General features: G+C 43.4%; 1 protein-coding gene across 2 annotated transcripts in view; it reads right to left on the bottom strand.

Moving 5' to 3' along the window:
* Positions 1 to 22,085, bottom strand: part of SLC39A4 (solute carrier family 39 member 4) — an 87,065-nt gene that overhangs the window by 55,810 nt on the left and 9,170 nt on the right. For both annotated transcript variants that reach the window (XM_033934929.1, XM_033934928.1), the window contains exon 2: positions 16,072 to 16,356. In XM_033934929.1, coding sequence (XP_033790820.1) covers positions 16,072 to 16,356 — 285 coding nt within the window. The remainder of the gene's footprint in view (positions 1 to 16,071; positions 16,357 to 22,085) is intronic.

Below are 22,085 nucleotides of genomic sequence, written 5' to 3'. Positions count from 1 at the left end.
TTTTATTTTAAATGTTAGCAGTTAAAATTTTATATGTAATCCAATGGGTTATCGGAAGCCAATGTGATTTTATTAGGAATGGAGTTACGTGCAGTGGCGTACCTAGGGTATGTGGCACCCGGGGCCCATCATTTTTTGACACCCCCCCCCCATGTAAAAAAATATTTTTGTAATGACCATGAAACGGAATAAATGGTCAGAATAGAAACAGGCAGTGAAAATTTTCTTATATTCCAAACATAACATAACATAAATTATGTCTGAATTGTCATGACATTAGAAGTACATATGGAGTAGTTGCAGGTGATGCTTGGGACAGTTCTGATTGTGTTAGTTCGGTTTTATGTGTTTTTTGAATAGAAGGGTTTTTATTTCTTTTTGAAGGTTTTGCAGTATGTGGTCGATGTCAATTGGTTGTAGGGTTGGGGGTCGAGTGTTGCAGCTCGAATGGCTAGGAGGTTGTCGAACAGTTTTTTCCTTTTGACGTTTTTGGTTGGAGGGTGTGTGAATGGTGCGTGAGTTCTCCTATGTCTGGTTGAGGTGGATTGAATTATTTAGCTGAAGAAATTAGTTACCCCCTCATCCCACACACATTAATTCTCTTCCATTTTTGTTCCCATTATAAAAAACACTGATAAGTTCCCAGAAAAAAAATACATTAAAATAAGAAGTGAAAACAAAGGCCCCTACAGATGAGAACATAACATAAGAATAGCCTAACTGGGTCACACCAATGGTCCATCATGCCCAGTAGCCCATTCTCATGGTAGCCAATCCAGGACACTAATACCTGGTCAAAACTCAAAGAGTAGCAACATTCCATGCTACCGATCCAGGGAAAGCAGACACTTCCCCCATGTCTTAATAACAGATTATGGACTTTTCCTCCAGGAATTTGTCCAAATCTTTCTTAAAACCAGCTACACTATCTGCTTTTACCATAACTTCTGGCCACTTCATTTTTAAGTTTAGATCTTTCCTTTCAAACAGAGACCTTGCTAGATGTCAAATACAGCACAAGGTAACTTCACATGGACTTAGCTGTGCAGGAAATGTGAATCTCCTCATACACCCACCATATAGTGCAAAAATGTGCAAAGGTCTGTTTTTTTCTTTCGATCACTACATAGCCTAATGCCACACAAGCAGCGCTGTTACAAACATATTCTGGTTTTTCAATTCGATTTTCCTGGTGGGTTTTATAGCTTTTTCACCCCCTTTGGCTTCTCCTAACCACACTGGCGCTGTGGTGTAAATAAAATAAAGAAACAAAAAGGACTTTTCCTCTCTCTGTTAAATCCTAGCTCACGTTTACAGTCCAACACCAGCTCTGGCAGGATACACATTTCAAATCTGACATATTATAATCACAAAACAGAAAATAAAATTAATTTTTCTACCTTTTGTTGTCTGGTTATATTTCAAATCTTGTTGGTCCAAGGCTCTGGTTTTCTTCTGATAACTTGCTTGCCAGGGTCTCCTTCTTTCTGCATGCTAACCATCCATCTGCCAACTCTGTCCTCCCTTTCCATTTCCCTTCCCTCCCCAGGAAGTCTGGTATCTTTCCTTTTTTTCATCTCCCTCCACAGATCCACCTTTTCTTAACTACCCTTTCATCCGGCATCTCTCCCTCCTTCCCCACCACCCCAGTGTCCACCATCTCTCCCTTTCTTTTCCCAATTACCCTCCTATCCAGTATCTCTATCCCTCATCCACACCATCCCTTGTGTCCAATTTCTCCCCCTTTCTGTTCCTTCCCTCCCTAAATCCCATGGTCCATCATCTCTCTCCCTCTCCTCTATTTTCAGACCCATTATTTCTTCCTCCCCCCCAAAGTTTGGCATATGCACGTTTCTTTGAACACCCCCTTCCCTCCGTGTACTTCTAAACCAGGGTCCCCCCCAAAGGCCTGTCCCCCCTTGAAGGCCTGCACCCCCCTTGAAGGCCTGTCCCCCCCCTTGTAGGCCTGTCCCCCCCTTGAAGGCCTGCCTGCCTTTCCCCCCCTTGAAGGCCTGTCCCCCCCCTTGAAGGTCTGCACCCCCCGAAGGCCTGCACCCCTCCGAAGGCCTGTCCCCCCCCCTTGAAGGCCTGTCCCACCCCCTTGTAGGCCTGTCTCCCCCTTGTAGGCCTGTCCTCCTCTTGTAGGCCTGCCTTCCTGTCCCCCCCTTGAAGGCCTGCCCCCCCCTTGAAGGCCTGCACCCCCTTGAAGGTCTGCACCCCCCCGAAGGCCTGCACCCCCCCGAAGGCCTACACCCCCCTTGAAGGCCTGTCCCCCCCCTTGTAGGCCTGTCCCCCCCTTGAAGGCCTGCCTGCCTGTCCCCCCCTTAAAGGCCTGTCCCCCCCCTTGAAGGCCTGCACCCCCGAAGTCCTGCACCCCCCTGAAGGCCTGCACCCCCCCTGAAGGCCTGCACCCCCCCCAAGGACTGTCCCCCCCTTGAAGGCCTGCACCCCCGAAGTCCTGCACCCCCTTGAAGGCCTGCACCCCCCCTGAAGGCCTGCACCCCCCCTGAAGGCCTGTCCCACCCCCTTGTAGGCCTGTCCCACCCCCTTGTAGACCTGTCCCCCCTTGAAGGCCTGCCTGCCCCCCCTTAAAGGCCTGTCCCTCCCCCTTGAAGGTCTGCACCCCCCCAAAGGCCTGTCCCCCCCCTTGAAGGCCTGCCTGTCCCCCCCCCTTGAAGGCCTGTCCCCCCTTGAAGGCCTGCCTGCCTGCCTGTCACCCCCCTCCCCCTTGAAAGCCTGCCTGCCTGCCCGCCCGCCCCACCCCGAAGGACCGCTCGCCCCCCTGGCCTCCCCGCACCACCTATGAAGCAGCACTACCTATGCTCCTGGCATTGCCGTTCAGTCCCCCCCCCACCATCCCCGAAGGACAGCTCACCCCACTGACCTTCCTGCACCACCTATGAAGCAGCCGCAGCAGGATCGCGACGTCAGCGATCCCTGCGCTGCTTAGGCACTGCTTCCTGCGCCGTGGTCCCGCCCCTCCTCTGACGTCGGAGGAGGGGCGGGACCGCGGCGCAGGAAGCAGCACCCAAGCAGCTCAGGGATCACTGACGTCGCAATCCTGCTGCAGGCTGCTTCACAGGTGGTGCAGGAAGGTCAGTGGGGCGAGCGGTCCTTCGGGGGTGGTGGGGGGGGGACTGTACGGCAAGGCCGGGAGCACCCCCTCAGGGCTGGCACCCGGGGCGGACTGCCCCTCCCGCCCCCCCCTTGGTACGCCACTGGTTACGTGATTGAATTTTTTCCTTTATGTATTAGTTTAACAGCAGTGTTTTGAATAATTTGTAGCCTATGAAGTTCTTTTTGAGGAGACTATTATACAACGAGTTACAGTCTAATTGAGAGATGACTAAAGAATGAAGAAGAATATTGAGACAGGAAGGTTCTAATAAATTTGAGATGGACTTAATCATTCTTAGTTTGTAAAAACATTTTTTAACGACAGAGCCTATTTGTGTATGAAATGTTAGTTTATCTAGTATTACTCCAAGAATTTTGACAGAATTTGTGAATTTTAGCGGGATAGATTTGAGAAGGATGGGGGAAACTGGTCGATAATTGGAGTTATTATTTGGGGAGAAAATCATCCCTGTTGATTTTTGTGGATTAAGAAATAGCATGTTATTGAGGAGCCACTGATTAATTGTCTCAAGTTTTAGGTTGATATCATGTATTTCTTGCTTTACCCCTCACTCCCCCCACAGCTAAGGATTCCCTGTGCTTATCTGAATGAAATTCCACTTGGAAGTGGGGATTTTCTTCAACTAGAATATAATTCAAGCAAACTCCTGCATATTGTGGTGAGTTTTCATTGCTGGTGACCATTAGCCAAACTGAAAGGAGCTTTATCATAAGGGTAATAGGATTTGATATACTTCCTTGCTGTGGTAAAATCAAAGTGTTTTACATTATGTGCAGGTACTAAAGGACAGTAAACCATTATATTTCTCCAAGGAGCTGCAGGACTGTCCCAAAAGTATTGGATGCCCTTGGTGATCATTCAACTGTGCACCCCACATAATTCAGCATCTCCCCTTCCCTTTCCACTCTCTATTCCTACACCAGGAGGCCAGGATCTTCCCATTTCCTCTCTGCCCTGAAGAAAGCCACAGCATGATGGCTGAAACATCGGTTCTTTCTACTCAGATGTGGCAAGACCCAGAAAACTGCTACAATCATCTAGCAGTGATAGAAAAGGTTCAAAGAAGAGTGACCAAGATGGTAAAGGGGATGGAACTCCTCTTGTCTGAGGAAAGACTAAAACGGTTAGGGCTCTTCAGCTTGGAAAAGAGACGGCTGAGGGGAGATAGGATTGAAACACAGTAGATGACAGCAGATAAATAATAATAATAATAACTTTATTTTTCTATACCGCCATAATCTTGCGACTTCTAGGCGGTTCACAATGAAGAAAAGCTGTACAAACAGCGAATTACAGAGTATAGGTAGATAAGAGAACATTGAACGGTCAGTGAATTACAAGGTTCACAATGAAGTAAAGCTATACAATCAGCGAATTACAGAGTGAAAATAGATAAGAGAACATTGAGCGGTCAGTGAATTACAAGGTGCAAAATGGTTAGAAGAAAAATATACATAGGTTGTTGAAAAGAATTAACTTATTTTCATATTACATTAAAAATGATCGGGCACCAGCGGGAAGCTAGGTACGATTGTGAGGAGGACGTAATGGCAGACAGAGAATAAAGGTTTCCTATTATGAGGAATGAAGGAACGGGTGAGGTGAGGTAGCTTTGATTGGGGGGGGGGAAGTCTGGCTAGGGTATGAATTTCTTAAACAAGGTGGTTTTTAATTCTTTTCAAAAGACACTAGGTCTGTCTAGCGACATTAATGAAGTAGCCTAGCCAAGTTTGCTGTCTACCAGCTTGGAACTTGAATGTTCTGTCTAGGAAGGTTCGATATTTGCAGCCTGTGATTTTCGGGTATGTGAAGAGGTTGCGGTTTCTGGTAGACCTAGTGGAGGAGTAGAATTCGAAGTGAGGTAGCAGGTAGTTTGGGGGGCCATTCCCCAGATTAGTTTGTAGCAAAAGCAGGAGAATTTGAATAGAATTCGTGCCTCAATTGGTAACCAGTGCAATAGTTTGTAGAACGGACTAACATGATCACTTTTCTTTAGTCCGAATATTAAGCAGACGGCTGTGTTTTGAACTATTCTCAATTTTCTCACGTTTTTTTTAGGTATCCCCAAGTAAATAATGTTACAGTAGTCCAGGGTGGATAGAATCGATGACTGTACCAGTATTCTTAAAGATAGAGGGTCGAAGTATTTTTTTTATGGTTTTCAGTTTCCAAAGAGTGAAGAAGCATTTTTTGTCACCGAATTTATGTGATCAGTCAAGGTCAAGTGGGTATCCAAGGTGACTCCCAGTATTTTTATAGTTTTTAGTATTGGGTGGTCGTGACCATTTACATGTATTGTAGTTGTAGTGACTTTTTTCAATTGGGCTTGCCAGGAAAATTTTTGTCTTTTCTGAGTTTAATTTCAATTTGAAATTTATAGTCCATTGTTCTATTTTGGTCATGATGAAGGAGATGTGTTTTGAGTTAGCAGTGGTCACGTTTGTTGTTGGGATTAGTATAGAGATGTCATCTGTGTATATATAGTATGTTAGGTTTAACTTTTGTAGTAGGTGACCTAGGGAGGAGATGTATATATTACATAGAAACATAGAAACATAGAAATAGACGGCAGATAAGGGCCACGGCCCATCTAGTCTGCCCACCCTAATGACCCTCCCCTACCTTTCTCTGTGAATAGATCCCACGTGTCTATCCCATTTGGCCTTAAAATCAGGCACGCTGCTGGCCTCAATCACCTGTAGTGGAAGACTGTTCCAGCGATCAAGCACTCTTTCAGTGAAAAAGAATTTCCTGGTGTCACCTCGCAGTTTCCCGCCCCTGATTTTCCACGGATGCCCTCTTGTTGTCGTGGGACCCTTGAAAAAGAAGATATCTTCCTTCGCCTCGATGCGGCCCATAAGATACTTGAACGTCTCGATCATGTCTCCCCTCTCTCTGCGCTCCTCGAGCGAGTATAGCTGTAATTTGTCAAGCCGTTCTTCATATGGAAGATCCTTGAGTCCCGAGACCATCCGGGTGGCCATTCTCTGCACCAACTCCAGTCTCAGCACATCCTTGCGATAATGTGGCCTCCAAAATTGCACACAGTATTCCAGGTGGGGCCTCACCATGGATCTATACAATGGCATAATGACTTCCTCCTTACGGCTGACGAAACCCCTTCGTATGCAACCCATTATTTGTCTTGCCTTGGATGAAGCCTGCTCCACTTGATTGGCAGACTTCATGTCCTCACTGACGATTACCCCCAAGTCTCGTTCTGCTACCGTTTTTGCTAGGATCTCGCCATTAAGGGTATAAGACTTGCATGGATTTTGGCTGCCCAGGTGCATAATTTTGCATTTTTTGGCATTGAAGTTGAGTTGCCAGGTCCTAGACCAGCGCTCCAGCAGGAGTAGGTCGTGCATCATGTTGTCGGGCATTGAATCTTCGTCTGTTGTGCATTTGCCCACTACATTACTTAGTTTGGCGTCATCGGCGAATAATGTTATTTTACCTCGAAGCCCTTCTGCCAAGTCCCTTATAAAGATGTTGAATAGGATTGGGCCCAAGACTGAGCCCTGTGGCACTCCACTGATCACCTCTGTCATTTCGGAGGGGGTGCCATTCACCACCACCCTTTGAAGCCTACCTCCAAGCCAGTTCCCAACCCATTGCGTCAATGTGTCACCTAATCCTATAGAACTCATCTTGCCCAGCAACCTGCGGTGTGGTACGCTATCGAATGCTTTGCTAAAGTCCAGGTACACGATGTCTAGGGACTCCCCAATATCCAGCTTCTCCGTCACCCAATCAAAGAAGCTGATCAGGTTGGATTGGCATGATCTCCCCTTAGTAAATCCATGTTGTCGGGGATCCCGTAGATTCTTTTCATCCAGGATTTTATCCAATTGGTGTTTGATTAGAGTTTCCATTAGTTTGCTCACTATCGATGTTAGACTCACTGGTCTGTAGTTTTCTGTCTCCATCTTTGAGCCTTTCTTGTGGAGTGGAATGACGTTAGCCGTCCTCCAGTCCAACGGGACGCTGCCTGTACTAAGGGAGAGGTTGGAGGTTGAAGAGCGCGGACAGTGGCTCCGCCAAGACATCACTCAGTTCCCTAAGCACCCTGGGGTGCAGGTTGTCCGGCCCCATTGCTTTGTTAACCTTGAGCTTTGACAGCTCACCGTAGACACTGCTGGGCGTAAACTCAAAGTTACTAAAAGGGTCAACTGAGCCAACCCTTGTCTGTAGCTGAGGGCCAAGCCCCGGCGCTTCTCGGGTGAAGACTGAGCAGAAGTATTCATTTAATAGTTGGGCTTTTTCCGAATCCTTATCCACATAGTCTCCGTCTGGATTCCTAAGACTTACAATCCCGCCTGAGTTTTTTCTTCTGTCACTGATATACCTGAAGAAGGATTTATCTCCCTTCTGGATGTTCTTTGCCAGAGACTCTTCCATATTGAACAAGGTGGGAGATAGGGGGAAACTTTGAGGGACTCCCGAAGGGCTTTTCCAAGATTTAGAGTAATTCCCGTCATGGACCACTTGATAATATCGTTTGGTTAGGAATCCTTGGAACCAGATCCACACTCTTCCTGATAGTCCCATTTTCGTCTAGGCACATAAGCATTATTTCATGGTCCACTAGGTTGAAAGCGCTGCTAAAGTCTAATTGTAAGATCAGGGCGCTGGTACCTTGACTGAAGAGGTCATATAGGTGATTAAGGAGAGAGCCTAGGACTGTCTCGGTGCTGAATCCTTTTCTGAATCCTGATTGGTGGTCATTTAGGAGATTGAATTTATCTAAGTGGTTTACTAATTCCAGGTTGACCAGCCCTTCCAGCATTTTGGTGAAGAAGGGGGTGCTTGCTATGGGTCTGTAGTTGGACTTCAATGTGAGTCAGGTCTTCTGGTCTTTGGGGATGGGTGTGATCAGAATGTGTCCCATATTTTCCAGGTAAGTTCCACTTTTAAGAGAGTATGTTGCCCAGTTAAATAGGTCCCTTTTAAATTCTGGTACTGCAACTTGCATGATCTGAGATGGGCATTCGTCTAGTAGACAATTTGATTTGGCGTATTTATTGAATAGTGTGAGGAAGTTGTTCCATTCTGGGGGCTCGAAGTGATTCCAGATCATATCATATCGTGGGTCAACGATTGGCTGAGTGGAAGACTTCAGAAAGTGGTGGTCAATGGCACCCTCTCTGAGACATCGGAGGTGACTAGCGGAGTGCTGCAGGGCTCAGTCCTGGGACCATCCCTTTTTAACATATTCATAAGGGACTTGACCCGAGGGCTTCAGGGTAAAGTAGCGCTGTTCGCCGACGACGCCAAACTGTAATATAGTGGGTGGAAGCAATCCCACGGATGGTATGACGCAGGATCTGATCAAGTTGGAAAACTGGTCCACGACATGGCAGCTGGGCTTCAACACTAAGAAGTGTAAGGTCATGCATCTCGGCAGCAGAAATTCATGCAGAACATACACCTTGAATGGAGAAACACTAGCTAGGACTTCAGAAGAATGGGACTTGGGAATGATCATCAGTGCAGACATGAAGGCTGCCAAACAAGTGGAGAAGGCCTCATCCAAGGCGAGGCAAATGATGGGATGTATCAATAGAAGCTTCGTCAGCCGCAAACCTGAAGTCATAATGCCACTGTATAGAACCATGGTGAGACCTCATCTGGAGTACTGTGTGCAATTCTGGAGGCCACATTACCGTAAAGATGTGCTTCGAGCTGAGTCGGTCCAGCGAATGGCCACTAGGAAGGTCTCTGGACTCAAGGGTCTCTCATACGAGGAAAGACTGGGCAAATTGCAGCTCTACTCTCTAGAGGAGCGCAGGGAAAGGGGTGACATGATTGAGACTTTTAAGTACGCCACAGGTCGTGCCGAGGTGGAAAACGATATAATCCTTCCCAAGGGACCCTCAGTCACAAGGGGGCACCCGCTCAAACTCAGAGGAGGGAAATTTAGTGGTGACATCAGGAAGTATTTCTTCACAGAAAGAGTGGTAGATCACTGGAACAAACTTCCGGTGCAGGTAATCAAGGCCACAAGCGTGCTCGACTTTAAGAATAAATGGGACATCCACGTGGGATCCCTACGTGGGTCAAGCAGCACTCAGACTTAATGGGGTGGGTCAGTAGAGTGGGCAGACTTGAGGGCTGTAGCCCTTTTCTGCTGTCACCTTTCTATGTTTCTATGTTTCTATGACACTGGGCTCGTTTTCCTGAGATTTGAAGTGGAATTCGAAATTGGGTGGAGGAGGGGATATTGAGGCTCTTAAGTCGATGATTTTTTTTTTGCTGAAGTAGTTGGCGAGGGTGTTGACCGCTGGGATCTATCATTTTGGTTTTGTAGGATCTGTGTGGTGTCTGTTATTTTGTTCACTAGTTTGAATAGTTCTCTGCTGTTTGTATTGACTGCTCCTATTTTCTGTGCATAGCAGTTATAACGCTTTTCTTTGATCAGGTTTTTGTAGTTTTTCATTTTTTGTTTATCTTCCTCTTTGTCAGTTTTTAGCCATATTCTTTCCAGTTTTCTGAGTTCTTGTTTGAGAGCTAGTAATTTTGCGTCATACCATTCTTTTGATGCCATTGTGTTCTTTTTGTATTTTGAACAGGAGCTATTTGATTGAGTGTATCTTTTGTGAATTTTTCCCATCTGGTGGGGAAATCTTGTTCTTCCTCTGATTTGGGGTGTAGTCCATAGTGGGTCCAGAATTCTGTTGAATTGATGATGCTTCTGCGGATGACTATTTTTTTCGATCTGGTTTTGTTTGTGTGTTTTGCAGTTGAGTATTTCTTTTGCCAGCATAATTCAAAATTGTAAATATGATGATCTGACCATATGCATTTTTCCCAGTTTCCTGTATAGTATTGAATTTTTGGTTCGTGGAGGTCTTTGTGGGAAAAAGTGACGATGTCCAGTTGGTGTTCCTTTTCATGTGTTTCCTCTTTATCTGGAATTCCGAAGCACAGGGTGGTTAGGAAGGTGTCGATTTCTGTCCCTTCCGGTTTTTCCCCTTGTTCTAGGTGTACATTTATGTCTCCCAGTAGCATGTTATGTGGTCCTTTTATGGTGTTGACCGAGAGGAATTCAAAGAATTCTTCTTTTGCACTTGACCATTTTTGGGGGGGGATGTAGAATAGTGTAGCTATTAGTGATTCTTCCAGTTAGGGGTTAGTGATCTTACAAGTAATGATTTCCATTTCTTCTGTGATTTTAGAATCCATTCTAGTGAGGTCGAAGTAGCATTTGAGGATTATTGCTAGTCCCCCTCCTCTTTTCCAGTTTCTAGTTAATGGAATGATTTTATAGCCCTGCGGTAGCATTTCCTTCATTATGACGTCTGTGTCTGAGACCATCCATGTTTCAGTTAGGAATAGGATGTCCGGGTTCTTGTGTTCGATCCAGTCATGTATGATATGTGACTTATTTCTCACCGACCGGGCGTTCAAATAGTATCCCTTGAAGTTCCTGTATTGTGCAGGGATGGGGGTTTCGATGTACTTCAGTTTTTTTAAGTTATTTCTGTTTTTGGTCTTGTTTCTGTGTTTGGAGGGTTTATGAATGGGGTTAGCTATGGGGATTTGTAAAGGGCCAAGTTCTGAGCAGTTGTATAGGGATTGGGGTGGGGTAGTTGGTTTAATCTGTTTGAGTGGCCTTTGCCAGGAGATATGGACTGGTATTGGTTCAGGGGGTCTTTCGTCATTACACCAGCTTCTATAGCAGGTTAGGTAAATTATGCACAGTATTATAAAGACCCGAATGGTCCATCCAGTCTGCCCAACCTGATTCAATTTAAATTTTTTTTAATTTTTTCTTCTTAGATTGAAGTCTACAAAATCCTGAGTGGAGTAGAATGGGTACAAGTGAATCGATTTTTCACTCCATCACAAATTACAAAGATTAGGGGACACTCGATGAAGTTACAGGGAAATACTTTTAAAACCAAAAGGAGGCAATATTTTTTTCACTCAGAGAATAGTTAAGCTCTGGAACGCATTATCGGAAGTTGTGGTAAGAGTGGATAGAATAGCTGGTTTTAAGAAAAGTTTCTAGAGGAAAAGTCCATAGTCTGTTATTGAGAAAGATATGGAGAAGCTACTGCTTGCCCTGGATTGGTAGCATGGAATATTGCTACTCCTTGGGTTTTGGCCATGTACTAGTGACCTGGATTGGCCATCGTGAAAACGGGCTACTGGGCTTGAAGGACCATTGGTCTGACCCAGTAAGGCTATTAAACTAAACTAAACCTTAGGCTTATATACAGCATCTTCTCTATAAAGATAGAGCTTGACACGGTTTACAGAAAATTAAAGGAAAAAAAAAATACAATAGGGATAGGGATAATATAGAGGGAAGCAAAGATCACAATTTTGAAAAAAGCCAAGTTTTCAGATGTTTTTCGGAATAATTGGAGAGAGCCCAGATCATGCAACTGTACAGGAAAATTATTCCAGAGCTCAGTAATTATGAAAAGAAGAGACTTCCCTAATTTTTCAGTATAGATGACGCCTTTCAGCGTAGGAAAGGATAATTTAAGTTTTTGAGTAGGTCTGGTAATCTCAGATCTTGTAAAATTCCAAAATGAAGGAAGGAAGGAAAAATGCCATATAAGATCTTAAATGTAAAGCAAGCACATTTGAAATAGACTCTAGAAATAATTGGAAGCCAGTGAAGTTTTAGCAAAAGCGGAGAAACATGATCGAATTTACTTTTTGCAAAGATCAGCCTAGCCACAGTATTCTGGATCAACTGAAGTCTTTGAAGACTTTTCTTGGTCAGGTTTAAGAAGACCGCGTTACAATAATCCACCCTTTTGGGTCAGCATCTGTCTAGTCCCACGCTGTAAACAGCATCTTTATCCCTCCTTCCTCACTTCTAGGCCTTCCACCACCATTTCTCTCTTAAATAAGAGACATGCTGAATTGACCTTATATGTATAGACCTGTACAGAAGGAGTGCCATATTCCGCCTCACTCCAACAGGAAGTCTGTTTCGGAAGGGAATACATCAACACTTCAACAAAGGCTTGTACTTACAAGACTGGGGCAGCGCTCTCTCTTCTTTAAGCTCCTAGGCCAGTGTGAAAGCATATATGGGGCAGCAGCTCTCTTGTGCACAGGAGCAATGACACTGTACCTCCCCCTAATTGCGCTTCTCTAGGCAGACACCTAGTCTTCCTAGTGGCAATTCTGGCCCTGAGAAGATGGCTGATAGAATGAAGACTCATGGAATGGGTCCAATCTCTTGAGGCTAGAGTAGCAGACTTCGAGGAGCTGGGGGAGACAGAGAGATGCACAAAGGAGACCTATAGGGACATTGTAGAAGAGTCTCTGTGCTGCCTCAGAAGAGGGAGGTCTTCTTAAAGGACAGCATCACCCTGGTGAAATAGGAGGCAATTCTGTAGCCAGGACCTCCCCACCAGAGGATGCAATGACCTCTCGCACTGAGTCATAGGATAGGAGGCAGTGTTCAGTTGTGGATTAGGAACTGGTTATTGGACAGAAAACAAAGGGTAGGGTTAAATGGCCATTTTTCTTAAGAGAGGATAAATAGTGGTGTGCTGCAGGGATATCTACTGGGACTGGTGCTATTTACTTATTTATAAATGATCTCAAAATTGGAATGATGAGCAAAGTATTTAAACTTGCAGATAACACTAAACTGTTGAAAGTTGATAAAACTTATGCAGATTGTGAAAAATTGCAGGCAGACCTTAGGAAATTTGAAGACTGGGCGTCCAAGCGGCAGATGAAATTTAATGTGGATAAATGCAAAGTAATGCACATTGGGAATAATAACCCCAATCACAGTTACTGGATGCTAGGGTTCACTTTAAGGGTTAACACTCAAGAAGGGAGAGGGGCGGATGTGGTCCCTCTCTACAAAAGTGCACCCCAGAAGTGGAAGTAAGGAAGAAGTAGGGAATTACAGGCTGGCAAGTCTGACTTCTGTGGTAAGCAAATTAATGGAAAAGCTTTTAAAACAGAGAATAGTGACGTTTCTAGAATCCTGTGGATTACAGCACTGGAGGCAACAAGGATTCACTAATGGTAGGTCTTGTCAGACAAATCTGATCAATTTCTTTGACTGGGTGACCAGAGAATTGGATAGAGGATGTGTGCTAGATGTGGTGTATTTAGATTTTAGCAAAGCCTTTGACAATGTTCCACACAGACATCTAATAAATAAACTGAGTGCCCTTGGGATGGGCTGGATTAAGAACTGGTTACATGAAAGGCGAAAGAAGGTGCTGATCCATGGAGATTGCTCTAAGGAAAGGGATGTTACAAATGGTGTGCCTCAAGGTTCTGTTCTTGGGCCTAATCTTTTTAACATTTTTATAAACGATATTGCTGAAGGGTTGTCGGATAAGATTTGCCTCTTTGCGAATGATTCCAAAATCTGCAATAGAGTAGACACGTCGGATGGTGTGAATAACATGAAGAAAGACCTGGCGAAGCTTAAAGAATGGTCTGAATTTGGCAGCTAAAATGTAATGCTAAGAAATGCAAGGCCATGTATTTGAGCTGCAAAAACCCGAGGGAATGGTACAGTTTAGTGGGTGAAGAACTTTTGTGCACGACAGAAGAGTGGGACTTGGGTGTGATTGTATGTGATGATCATAAGGTGTTAACTATTAAAAAAAACTAAGGAGTATTAGCTGAAATTACTTGTGTTAAATATATAATCATAAAAATAACTCCACAAGTTAGTTTCACTAAAAGGCTCATAAAAACATATAAACAAAAAACTGCGATTAATCCTCTAAAGTGCTTATAAAGTGCTCAGTCACCAACCAAAAAGTGCTTAAGTACCATCAAAGTGCTAGCGCTGGTTGTAATGAGCGTCCTTCCTACTGCCCTCCTTAAGCGTATAAACAATATTGAAAATTAGACAGTTTATTCATTACTTATCTGGTAAATAACTTGGCGGGCAGGTTAGAGCAGTCATATGCAGTGCTGTATCCAGTACACTATAAATTAATGCTATAAAACACCCCCGTGTTATGTTGAAATTGGCCTCCCTTCGACTCGAGTTTCGCCAACAGCGTCGTCAGGAAGGGGGTCCTAAAACCACAGGAGCCTGGCACACCTCAAAGAGGGTCACAAAAGCAGAGCGAGTCGGGGGCCAGGGACTCTAGTATGGAGATTTAAGCACTGGCACTTTCTTATTGAGTTCCCAACCGTTCAGCAATTTTTCAGTCATTATCAAGCAATATCATTGGTTGGGTCAGGGACAGTAAAAGGCAATGATGGTCCCTTTTATAGCCGCAGTTTGGTGTTATCACTAAACTATAGGTTATTGGTCTGAGCACTTTACTATTATTGAAATATTTATTTCATAATATAAAGCGCTGTGATTAGTTAGATGTGACTCCTTATCTGGGTCAGACCAATGGTCCATCAAGCCCAGTAGCACATTCTCACAGTGGCCAATCCAGGTCACTAGTACCTGCCCAAAACCCAAATAATAGCAACATTCTATGCTACCAATTCAGAGCAAGTAGAGGCTTCCCCCATGTTTTCATAACAGACTATGGACTTTTCCTCCAGGAACTTGTCCAAACCTTTCTTAAAACCAGCTATGCTATCCAATTTTACCACAACCTTTGGCAACGCATTCCAGAGCTTAACTATTCTCTGAGTGAAAACATATTTCCTCCTATTGGTTTTAAAAGTATTTCCTTGCAATTTCATCGAGTATCCATTAGTCTTTGTAATTTTTGACGGATTGAAAAATCGATCCACTTGTACCCATTCTATTCCACTCAGGATTTTGTAGACTTCAATCATATCTCCCCTCAGCCTTCTCTTTTCCAAGTTGAAGAGCCCTCCACTTTTTAGTCTTTCCTCCAACAAGAGGAGTTCATTCCCCTTTATCATCTTGGTCGCTCTTCTTTGATCCTTTTCTAGTGCTGCTATATCTTTCTTGAGATAAGGAGACCAGAATTGTGGATGAACCAAGGCAGAAAGAAAAAACAGGAGAGTGACTGCAACATAGTCAAAACGAGGAGCCACCTCACATATAAAGCAGAGTTTTGAAATTAACGAGTATACCTGTGTTTTGAAAGTCTTTACTGTTTGCTTGTTTGCCTTATGGATGGGCCATGCAGGTATCTGCTGTAATTTACTATGTTACTGCTGTATGGTTAAGTGAGGGAGACCCAGTAATATTGGTATGTGAGAGTAGCTTTGCTGTTTATATAAATGAGATAGGGCCGGTAGTGTGAATAATGTAAGTGAGGGAGACCCTACATTGTGGATATGTGAAGAGGGTTCTTGGTTTGTGGATAGATGAGAAAGGTTCCCACTGTGTAGAAAAATGGACAGAGCTCCAAGATTTAGGTATATGGTGACAGACCTTCGTGTGTAAATAGATAAGGAAGGTCTACTACTACCACTGCTTATCACTTATATAGTGCTTAAAGGCATATGCAATGCTGCACATTTTGACTTTTATAGATGGTCCCTGCTTGGAAGAGCTTACAATCTAACTTGGACAGATAGACATGACATTTAGGGTTGGGGATGCAGATCCCAAGGTTAGAGGAGTTAGGAGTTGAAAGCACTCTCAAAGAAGTAGGCTTTTAACTGTGCCTTGAACACTGCTAGAGATGGAGCCCGCTGTAGGGATTCGGGTAGCTTGTTCCAAGCATATAGTGCAGCAAAGAAGAAGAGACGGAGAGATAGTGAGGGGCAGCTGAGGGAGTGCATTTGTACAGTAGGTCAGTAAGAGGAGTTTGAATTGAATTCGGAATTCGGAAACAGATGGGAAGCCAATGAAGTATATGAGTCATGCAGCCAAATTCTGGATGGATTGGAGGGAAGCGAGATGGCTAAGTGGAAGGCCTGAGAGTAGTGAGTTGTAGTAGTGTAAGGTCTCTGTGGTACTGGTATGTGTGTGTGTGTGTGTATGTATGTGTGGTGGTGGTGGAATCCTCAGATTGTGGTTAGGGGATCTTATCTCTCACCTTGGGATCCTTCTGCTCTGCTTTGTATGTTTCTCGGATTTGTCTCAGGAGACCTCCTAGTTTTTCATGTATCGACTCTGAAACATTCTCTCTGGTGAAATTGGCAATGAATGCTGAGGCCTCAGCTGCCCAGTGACCATTTTCCAGCATGGAGCAGATCAGTACAGGGTCTGACAGGTAGTACACCAGTCCAGGAGCCGCCTCAAAGAAGTCTGAAATAGTGAGGTATGAATCATTGGATGAATTCCGTTGCACAAGAAGGAAGAAGTGTTGGAATGTGAGGCACTGCAAAATTAAAGAGAGACATCAGTGACTACATGTTTGGAAAGAGGATAGCGACTTTTTAACCTTATGTATTTTATGAGTTTGTATACTGGCCTATCATACCAGGCAGGAAAAGCAAAGCAATTTACAGACTAAAACAAAAGCATGTCTGCGGAGGGATCAAGGATGTGTGGGGACACCTGAGGATGGTCAGTAGTCCACAGTCTCTGGAGCAAAGCTCTCCAGTGGGATCCCCAGCCAGCCAGGGATATCCACAAAGAATATACATGAGTTTGATGTGCATATACTGCCTACTTGATATGCAAATGTATCTCATGTATATTCATTGTGAATTTCCTGAAATCCTGACTGGCTAGGATTCCCCCTAAGAAGGTCTCCTACCTGAGAACATGAGTGTGGTCAGCAACTCCCTTGCTGTAGAGCAATGACATCTCTAGAGAAGTGCACAAGTGATGTTGCCATACAACATTTTAAATTAGTTATAAAAGATACATGAAAGAAAAAGCCCTGAAGACCTTCTATGGAATAAACCCCCAACTTTGGCATTTCAAAGCTGACATGCAAAGTGGTGGGCACTGGAGAATTAAGTGACTTGCCCAGGGTCACAAGGAGCAGCACCAGGATTTGATCTCAACCTCTGGGTGCAGAGGCAGCAGCTCAACCATAGCTAAGACTAGGAGAACTGGGCTTAATTCCCATTGTAGCTCCTTGCGACTCCACTGCCCTAGGTACAAAATAAGAATCTTTATATAATAGGTAATCTGCTTTGATTGGAACCACAGAAGGGTGATATATCAAACCCTTCCCTCTTTTTCTTTCCCTACCAAAAAAATTATTTGACTGCGGCATTCAATCAGTTCTGAAGTCTGCTGTCCATAGTGGATATGACCATCTCAGTTTAAATGCCACACTTCCATTTCTGTCACACACACTCAGCTGAGCTAATACATTCAAATTCTGATGTCATTTCAGTAACAGTAACACAAACTCCCTCACTACCAGGCATAGTAACAGTCTGTCCGTTAGTTATACCCATTAAAAATACATGATTAAATTAACTTGTCTCATAGTCTGTAAAGTCCACCTGGTATTGTCCTGGGTTCCAAATGCTGAAATTGCCATCCAAGTTCACTCCAGCCTATCCAACCATCCTGTTTGCAGGATATCTACCATAAAGTCTGGCAAGTAACATCCTCATGTTCCAAGTTACTGGAGTTCCCATTGATGCCTTCCCCAGCCCATCCTACACCAAATCACCACATATGGGACACAGTTTCATATGTTATAGAAACATAGAAACATGATGGCAGATAAAGGCCAAATGGCCCATCTAGTCTGCCCATCCACAGTAACCATTATCTCTTTTTCTCTATGAGAAATAATGGTTACTGTGGATGGGCAGACTAGATGGGCCATTTGGCCTTTATCTGCCATCATGTTTCTATGATATATGAAACTGTGCCCCATATGTGGTGATTTAGTGTAGGATGGGCTGCATACAATTCGGCATACAGTTTCATATATCCTGCAAATTTCAACAAGGATTTAGTGCAGCTTACAATAAGATTCTTAAATCATTAAATATGGTCAACAATTGATAGGATTAAAGAGAGAAGAGTAGTTATGTGAATGCAGTTGACGTAAATACAGTGGCAGATTATTTCAAACTTTGGGGCCTTGAAATTCGAAAGTAGATTCATGGTTTGTTTTCCTGGCGAACATATAATGGAGAAGGAAAGATCAACTTTATTTATTTATTTAATACATTTTCCAATATAAAATATTCATAAAAGATCTGTCAGTCATAAAACACAGAAACATATTGTACATCAACAAGCACTCTCTTCTCATTCAAAGGTAGCATGGGAATTGTTGGTCTGTAGGCATCAACAAACATTCCATGCATAATCTCTTAAAACATTGTGTTGATCATGAGCTTAAAAGGAATTTGTCATTGTGATCTTAGAGACTAGTCCATTGCTGTATAGACCATACAAGCAACCTTAAATTTGATTCTCCTTTTAATAGGTAGTCAGTGTAACTCCCTCAGCAGTGGGCTAACTCTATCAAATTGGTTTAGATGAAAAATCAGTCTGGCTGCTGTATTTTGCAGTAGTTGTAATCTCTTGTACTCTTTTTTTCTGTTACGGCACAATATAGTGAATTGCAGTAATCCAGTTAAGGAAGTAGAACTGCTTGAGCAACTGACCTGAAACTAGCCTGACTTAAAACTGATCTTATCATTCTTAATTGTCTTAATCGAAAGTAAAATGTCTTCACCAAGGAGTTGATCTGATCAGTATAGCTAAGGTCAGATTCTATAATAACACCTAAAACTTTCAGTGCTTTCCCGATTTTAAGTTTTTCTCCTTTTGTCAACACCAATTCAGTATGTGTAAGTGAGTTGTAGTTACCAAACCTTAGTCTTCTGTTCACATGATCTTCTTTATATTGGGACTTATATACTGCCTTTTTGTAGTTTTACAACCACACTCAAAGTGGTTTGAAGCGTCTTCCCTATCAGTCCTAGAGGAAAGGTGGGAGAGGGGAGATATGATAGAGATTTTCCTTGGCGTCATACAGACTTAGTAGAAGAACCCATCCTTTGTTTAACTCTCTTTCAATCCAGGGTTGTAAAAGTATAAAATTTCTCAATCACACTTTGGCATCTCAAGCGACCCTTCATGATAAAGAATTTCGAGCTTTGTTGCTAGCAGCTCACTCTTATAAAGACTTTAGATCACAATTGAAAACCTATTTATTTTCTAAATACCTGACCAACTAACTCTCTTCATTCCATGAATTATGATTTTCTTTAGTAATTTTTTGTAAATCACATTGAACTAATGGTTACGCGGTCAACAAGTACAATGTTATGTTATGTGAATCCTTCGATGCTGGAGGAGCGCTCTGAGTCCGAATAAGAGTTTGATTGGACATATTACACCCTGAGGCAGCTAAACAGTGAAATGCTGGCCACCGTTGGTGTACCGATCAATGAAGATAAGTTGAAAATTTTCATCTATCCTATATGTGTTTCATTATACTTTAACACAGTGCAGTGTCTGGTTTATATTAAGGAGGTTTTTTAGCCAATGAGGTGAACGCCCTGCTGTCAGCATAGCTATTGCTAGCAAGCATCATTTTTGGTTGCCCTAACCAATGTCAGCAAAGGCCTATGGGAAATTATATCAATCTGACTCTGGGATGTTGATGCAAATAGATCACATAGAGTAAGCATCCAGGCAGACTGTTTCAAATAACCCTAATTCAATCAGTGCTTAGAGGACCTGGCAGTAAAAAGGTGCTCTAAGAGGTGTTAAGAAGATGTGTTAATGTCTGATGCTTAGGATGGACAGCTTAGGATATACAATGGGTCCAGGTGCACAGATAACTAAGGTTAATCAGAAACTATTGTCAGAGGCATACTGACTTCCGTCTATTCTTTTCCTGTCTAGCACAAGTTTACTAACGATGGGGATGCTTAACTTCTATTGAAGCTCAATAGATTCTATATTTAGAATAAGTTTCCAAACTATAAAAGCCCCCTCGCAACATCACCCCCCTCGTCTTGCTCCTCTGGCTCCTCTTGTTCTTCTTGCTCTCTACCTGAAGCTTGGGACATCACCCTCCCCACCCCCCTTTCTTTGTGTGCTCTCTCTCATTCACAAGAACACAGAAGCAGTCTCTGTAATTGTAAAACTTATATTTCTCATTAATTTTAATGCTTACTTGTAACTTTTATGAATCTTACTTTTCTGTAATCCTATTTCTATAATATATTCTTTATGCAATCACCTCTGGCTGTGCTTCTTATTTGAGTCTACTTCCTGGTGAATCTTCTGTGAGGATATTGAACCCGGGACCTGGCGTTTGTAAGGGCGGCTAACATAACCCCTACAAACCTAACATTGTGGGGCTACTACAATCCTTACACCCGCCACCGCTATTCCACCATTGTGGAGGTGGGAGGGACCTTATATGAGGCTTTTTCCTCCATTTAAAATTGCCATTTCGGCCTGCACTGTGTCATTAATTTACCATTGATATTTTGCATCTTACCATTGTGAAAGTGTTTTTGATTTATTGCTGTTTTTCACAATATCTGAGTTTATTTTGGCATGTTATGTTATGTGAGACATTTAAATACCCACAAGGCATAAATGCACATGAGTCGAGTCTCTTTCATTTGAAAGGAAGCTCTGGAATTAGAAGACATAGAGGTGATAGGCTCAGGAGTAATCTAAGGAAATACGTTTTTACAGGAAGGGTGGTAGATGTGTGGAACAGTCTCCTGATAGAGGTGATGGAGACAAAGACTGTGTCTGAATTCAAGAAAGCATGGGACAGGCATGTGGGATCGCTTAGAGAAAGGAGGAGACAGTGGATGCCGCTGCTGGGTCAGACCAGTGGTCCATCATGCCCGGCAGTCCGCTCACATGGCAGCCCTCTGGTCAAAGACCTGCGCCCTAACTGAGACTGGCCCTACCAGCGTATGTTCTTGTTCAGCAGGAACTTGTCTAACTTTGTCTTGAATCCCTAGAGGCTGTTTTCCCCTATAACAGCCTCCGGAAGAGCGTTCCAGTTTTCTACCACTCTCTGGGTGAAGAAGAACCTCCTTCCATTTGTACGGAATTAATCCCCTTTTAACTTTAGAGAGTGTCCTCTCGTTCTCCCTACCTTGGAGAGGGTGAACAACCTGTCCTTATCTACTAAGTCTATCCCCTTCAGTACATTGAATGTTTTGATCAGGTCCCCTCTCAATCTCCCCCAATCCATCAAGCTCAGTATCCTGTTTCCAACAGTGATCCAAGTGGTCCCAAGTACCTATCTAGATCCCAAGTAGGAAACAGATTTTATGCAGCTTATTTTAGGAATAAGTAGTGGATTTCCCCAAGCCATCTCAATAATGGCCTATAGACTTCTCTTTAAGGAAATTATACAAGCCTTTTTAAAATCCCGCTAACCTAACTACTTTCACCAAATTCTTCAGCAACAAATTCCAGAGTTTAATTACACTTTGTGTGAAGAAATATTTTCTCTGCTTTGTTTTAAATCTGCTTCTTAGTAGCTTCATTGCATGCCCCCTAAACCTAGTATTTATGGAAAGAGTGAACAAGCGATTCACATCTACCCTTTTCACTCCACTCAGTATTTTATAGACATCTATCATATCACCCCTGAGCTGTCTCTTCTCCAAGCTGAAGAGCCCTAGCTGCTTTAGCCTTTCCTCATAGGGAAGTCGTCCCATCCCTTTCTGTTGCCCTTCTCTGTACCTTTTCTAATTCCGCTATATCTTTTTTAAGATATGGTGATCAGAATTGTACATAGTATTCGAGGTGCAGCTGTACCATAGAGTGATACAAGGGATTCCTTTCCTGATAACTCCTAACATTCTATTTAAGAACATAAGAATTGCCGCTGCTGGATCAGACCAGTGGTCCATCCTGCCCAGCAGTCCGCTCACGCAGCGGCCCCCAAGTGCTCCAAATGAGTCCAGCCTCATCTGCGTACATTTCAGTCTAGCAGGAACTTGTCCAACTTTGTCTTGAAACCCTGGAGGGTGTTTTCCCCTATAACAGATTCCGGAAGAGTGTTCCAGTTTTCTATTACTCTCTGGGTGAAGAAGAATTTCCTTATATTTGTACGGAATCTATCCCCTTTCAACTCTCATTCTCCCTACCTTGGAAAGGGTGAACAGTCTGTCTTTATCTACTAAGTCTATTCCC

The sequence above is a fragment of the Geotrypetes seraphini genome, chromosome 2, assembly GCF_902459505.1.
Source record: "Geotrypetes seraphini chromosome 2, aGeoSer1.1, whole genome shotgun sequence".
Classification (NCBI taxonomy): Eukaryota; Metazoa; Chordata; class Amphibia; order Gymnophiona; family Dermophiidae; genus Geotrypetes; species Geotrypetes seraphini.
The sequence above is the reverse complement of the archived record's forward strand: the minus strand, read 5'-3'. Positions and strand labels throughout refer to the sequence as shown.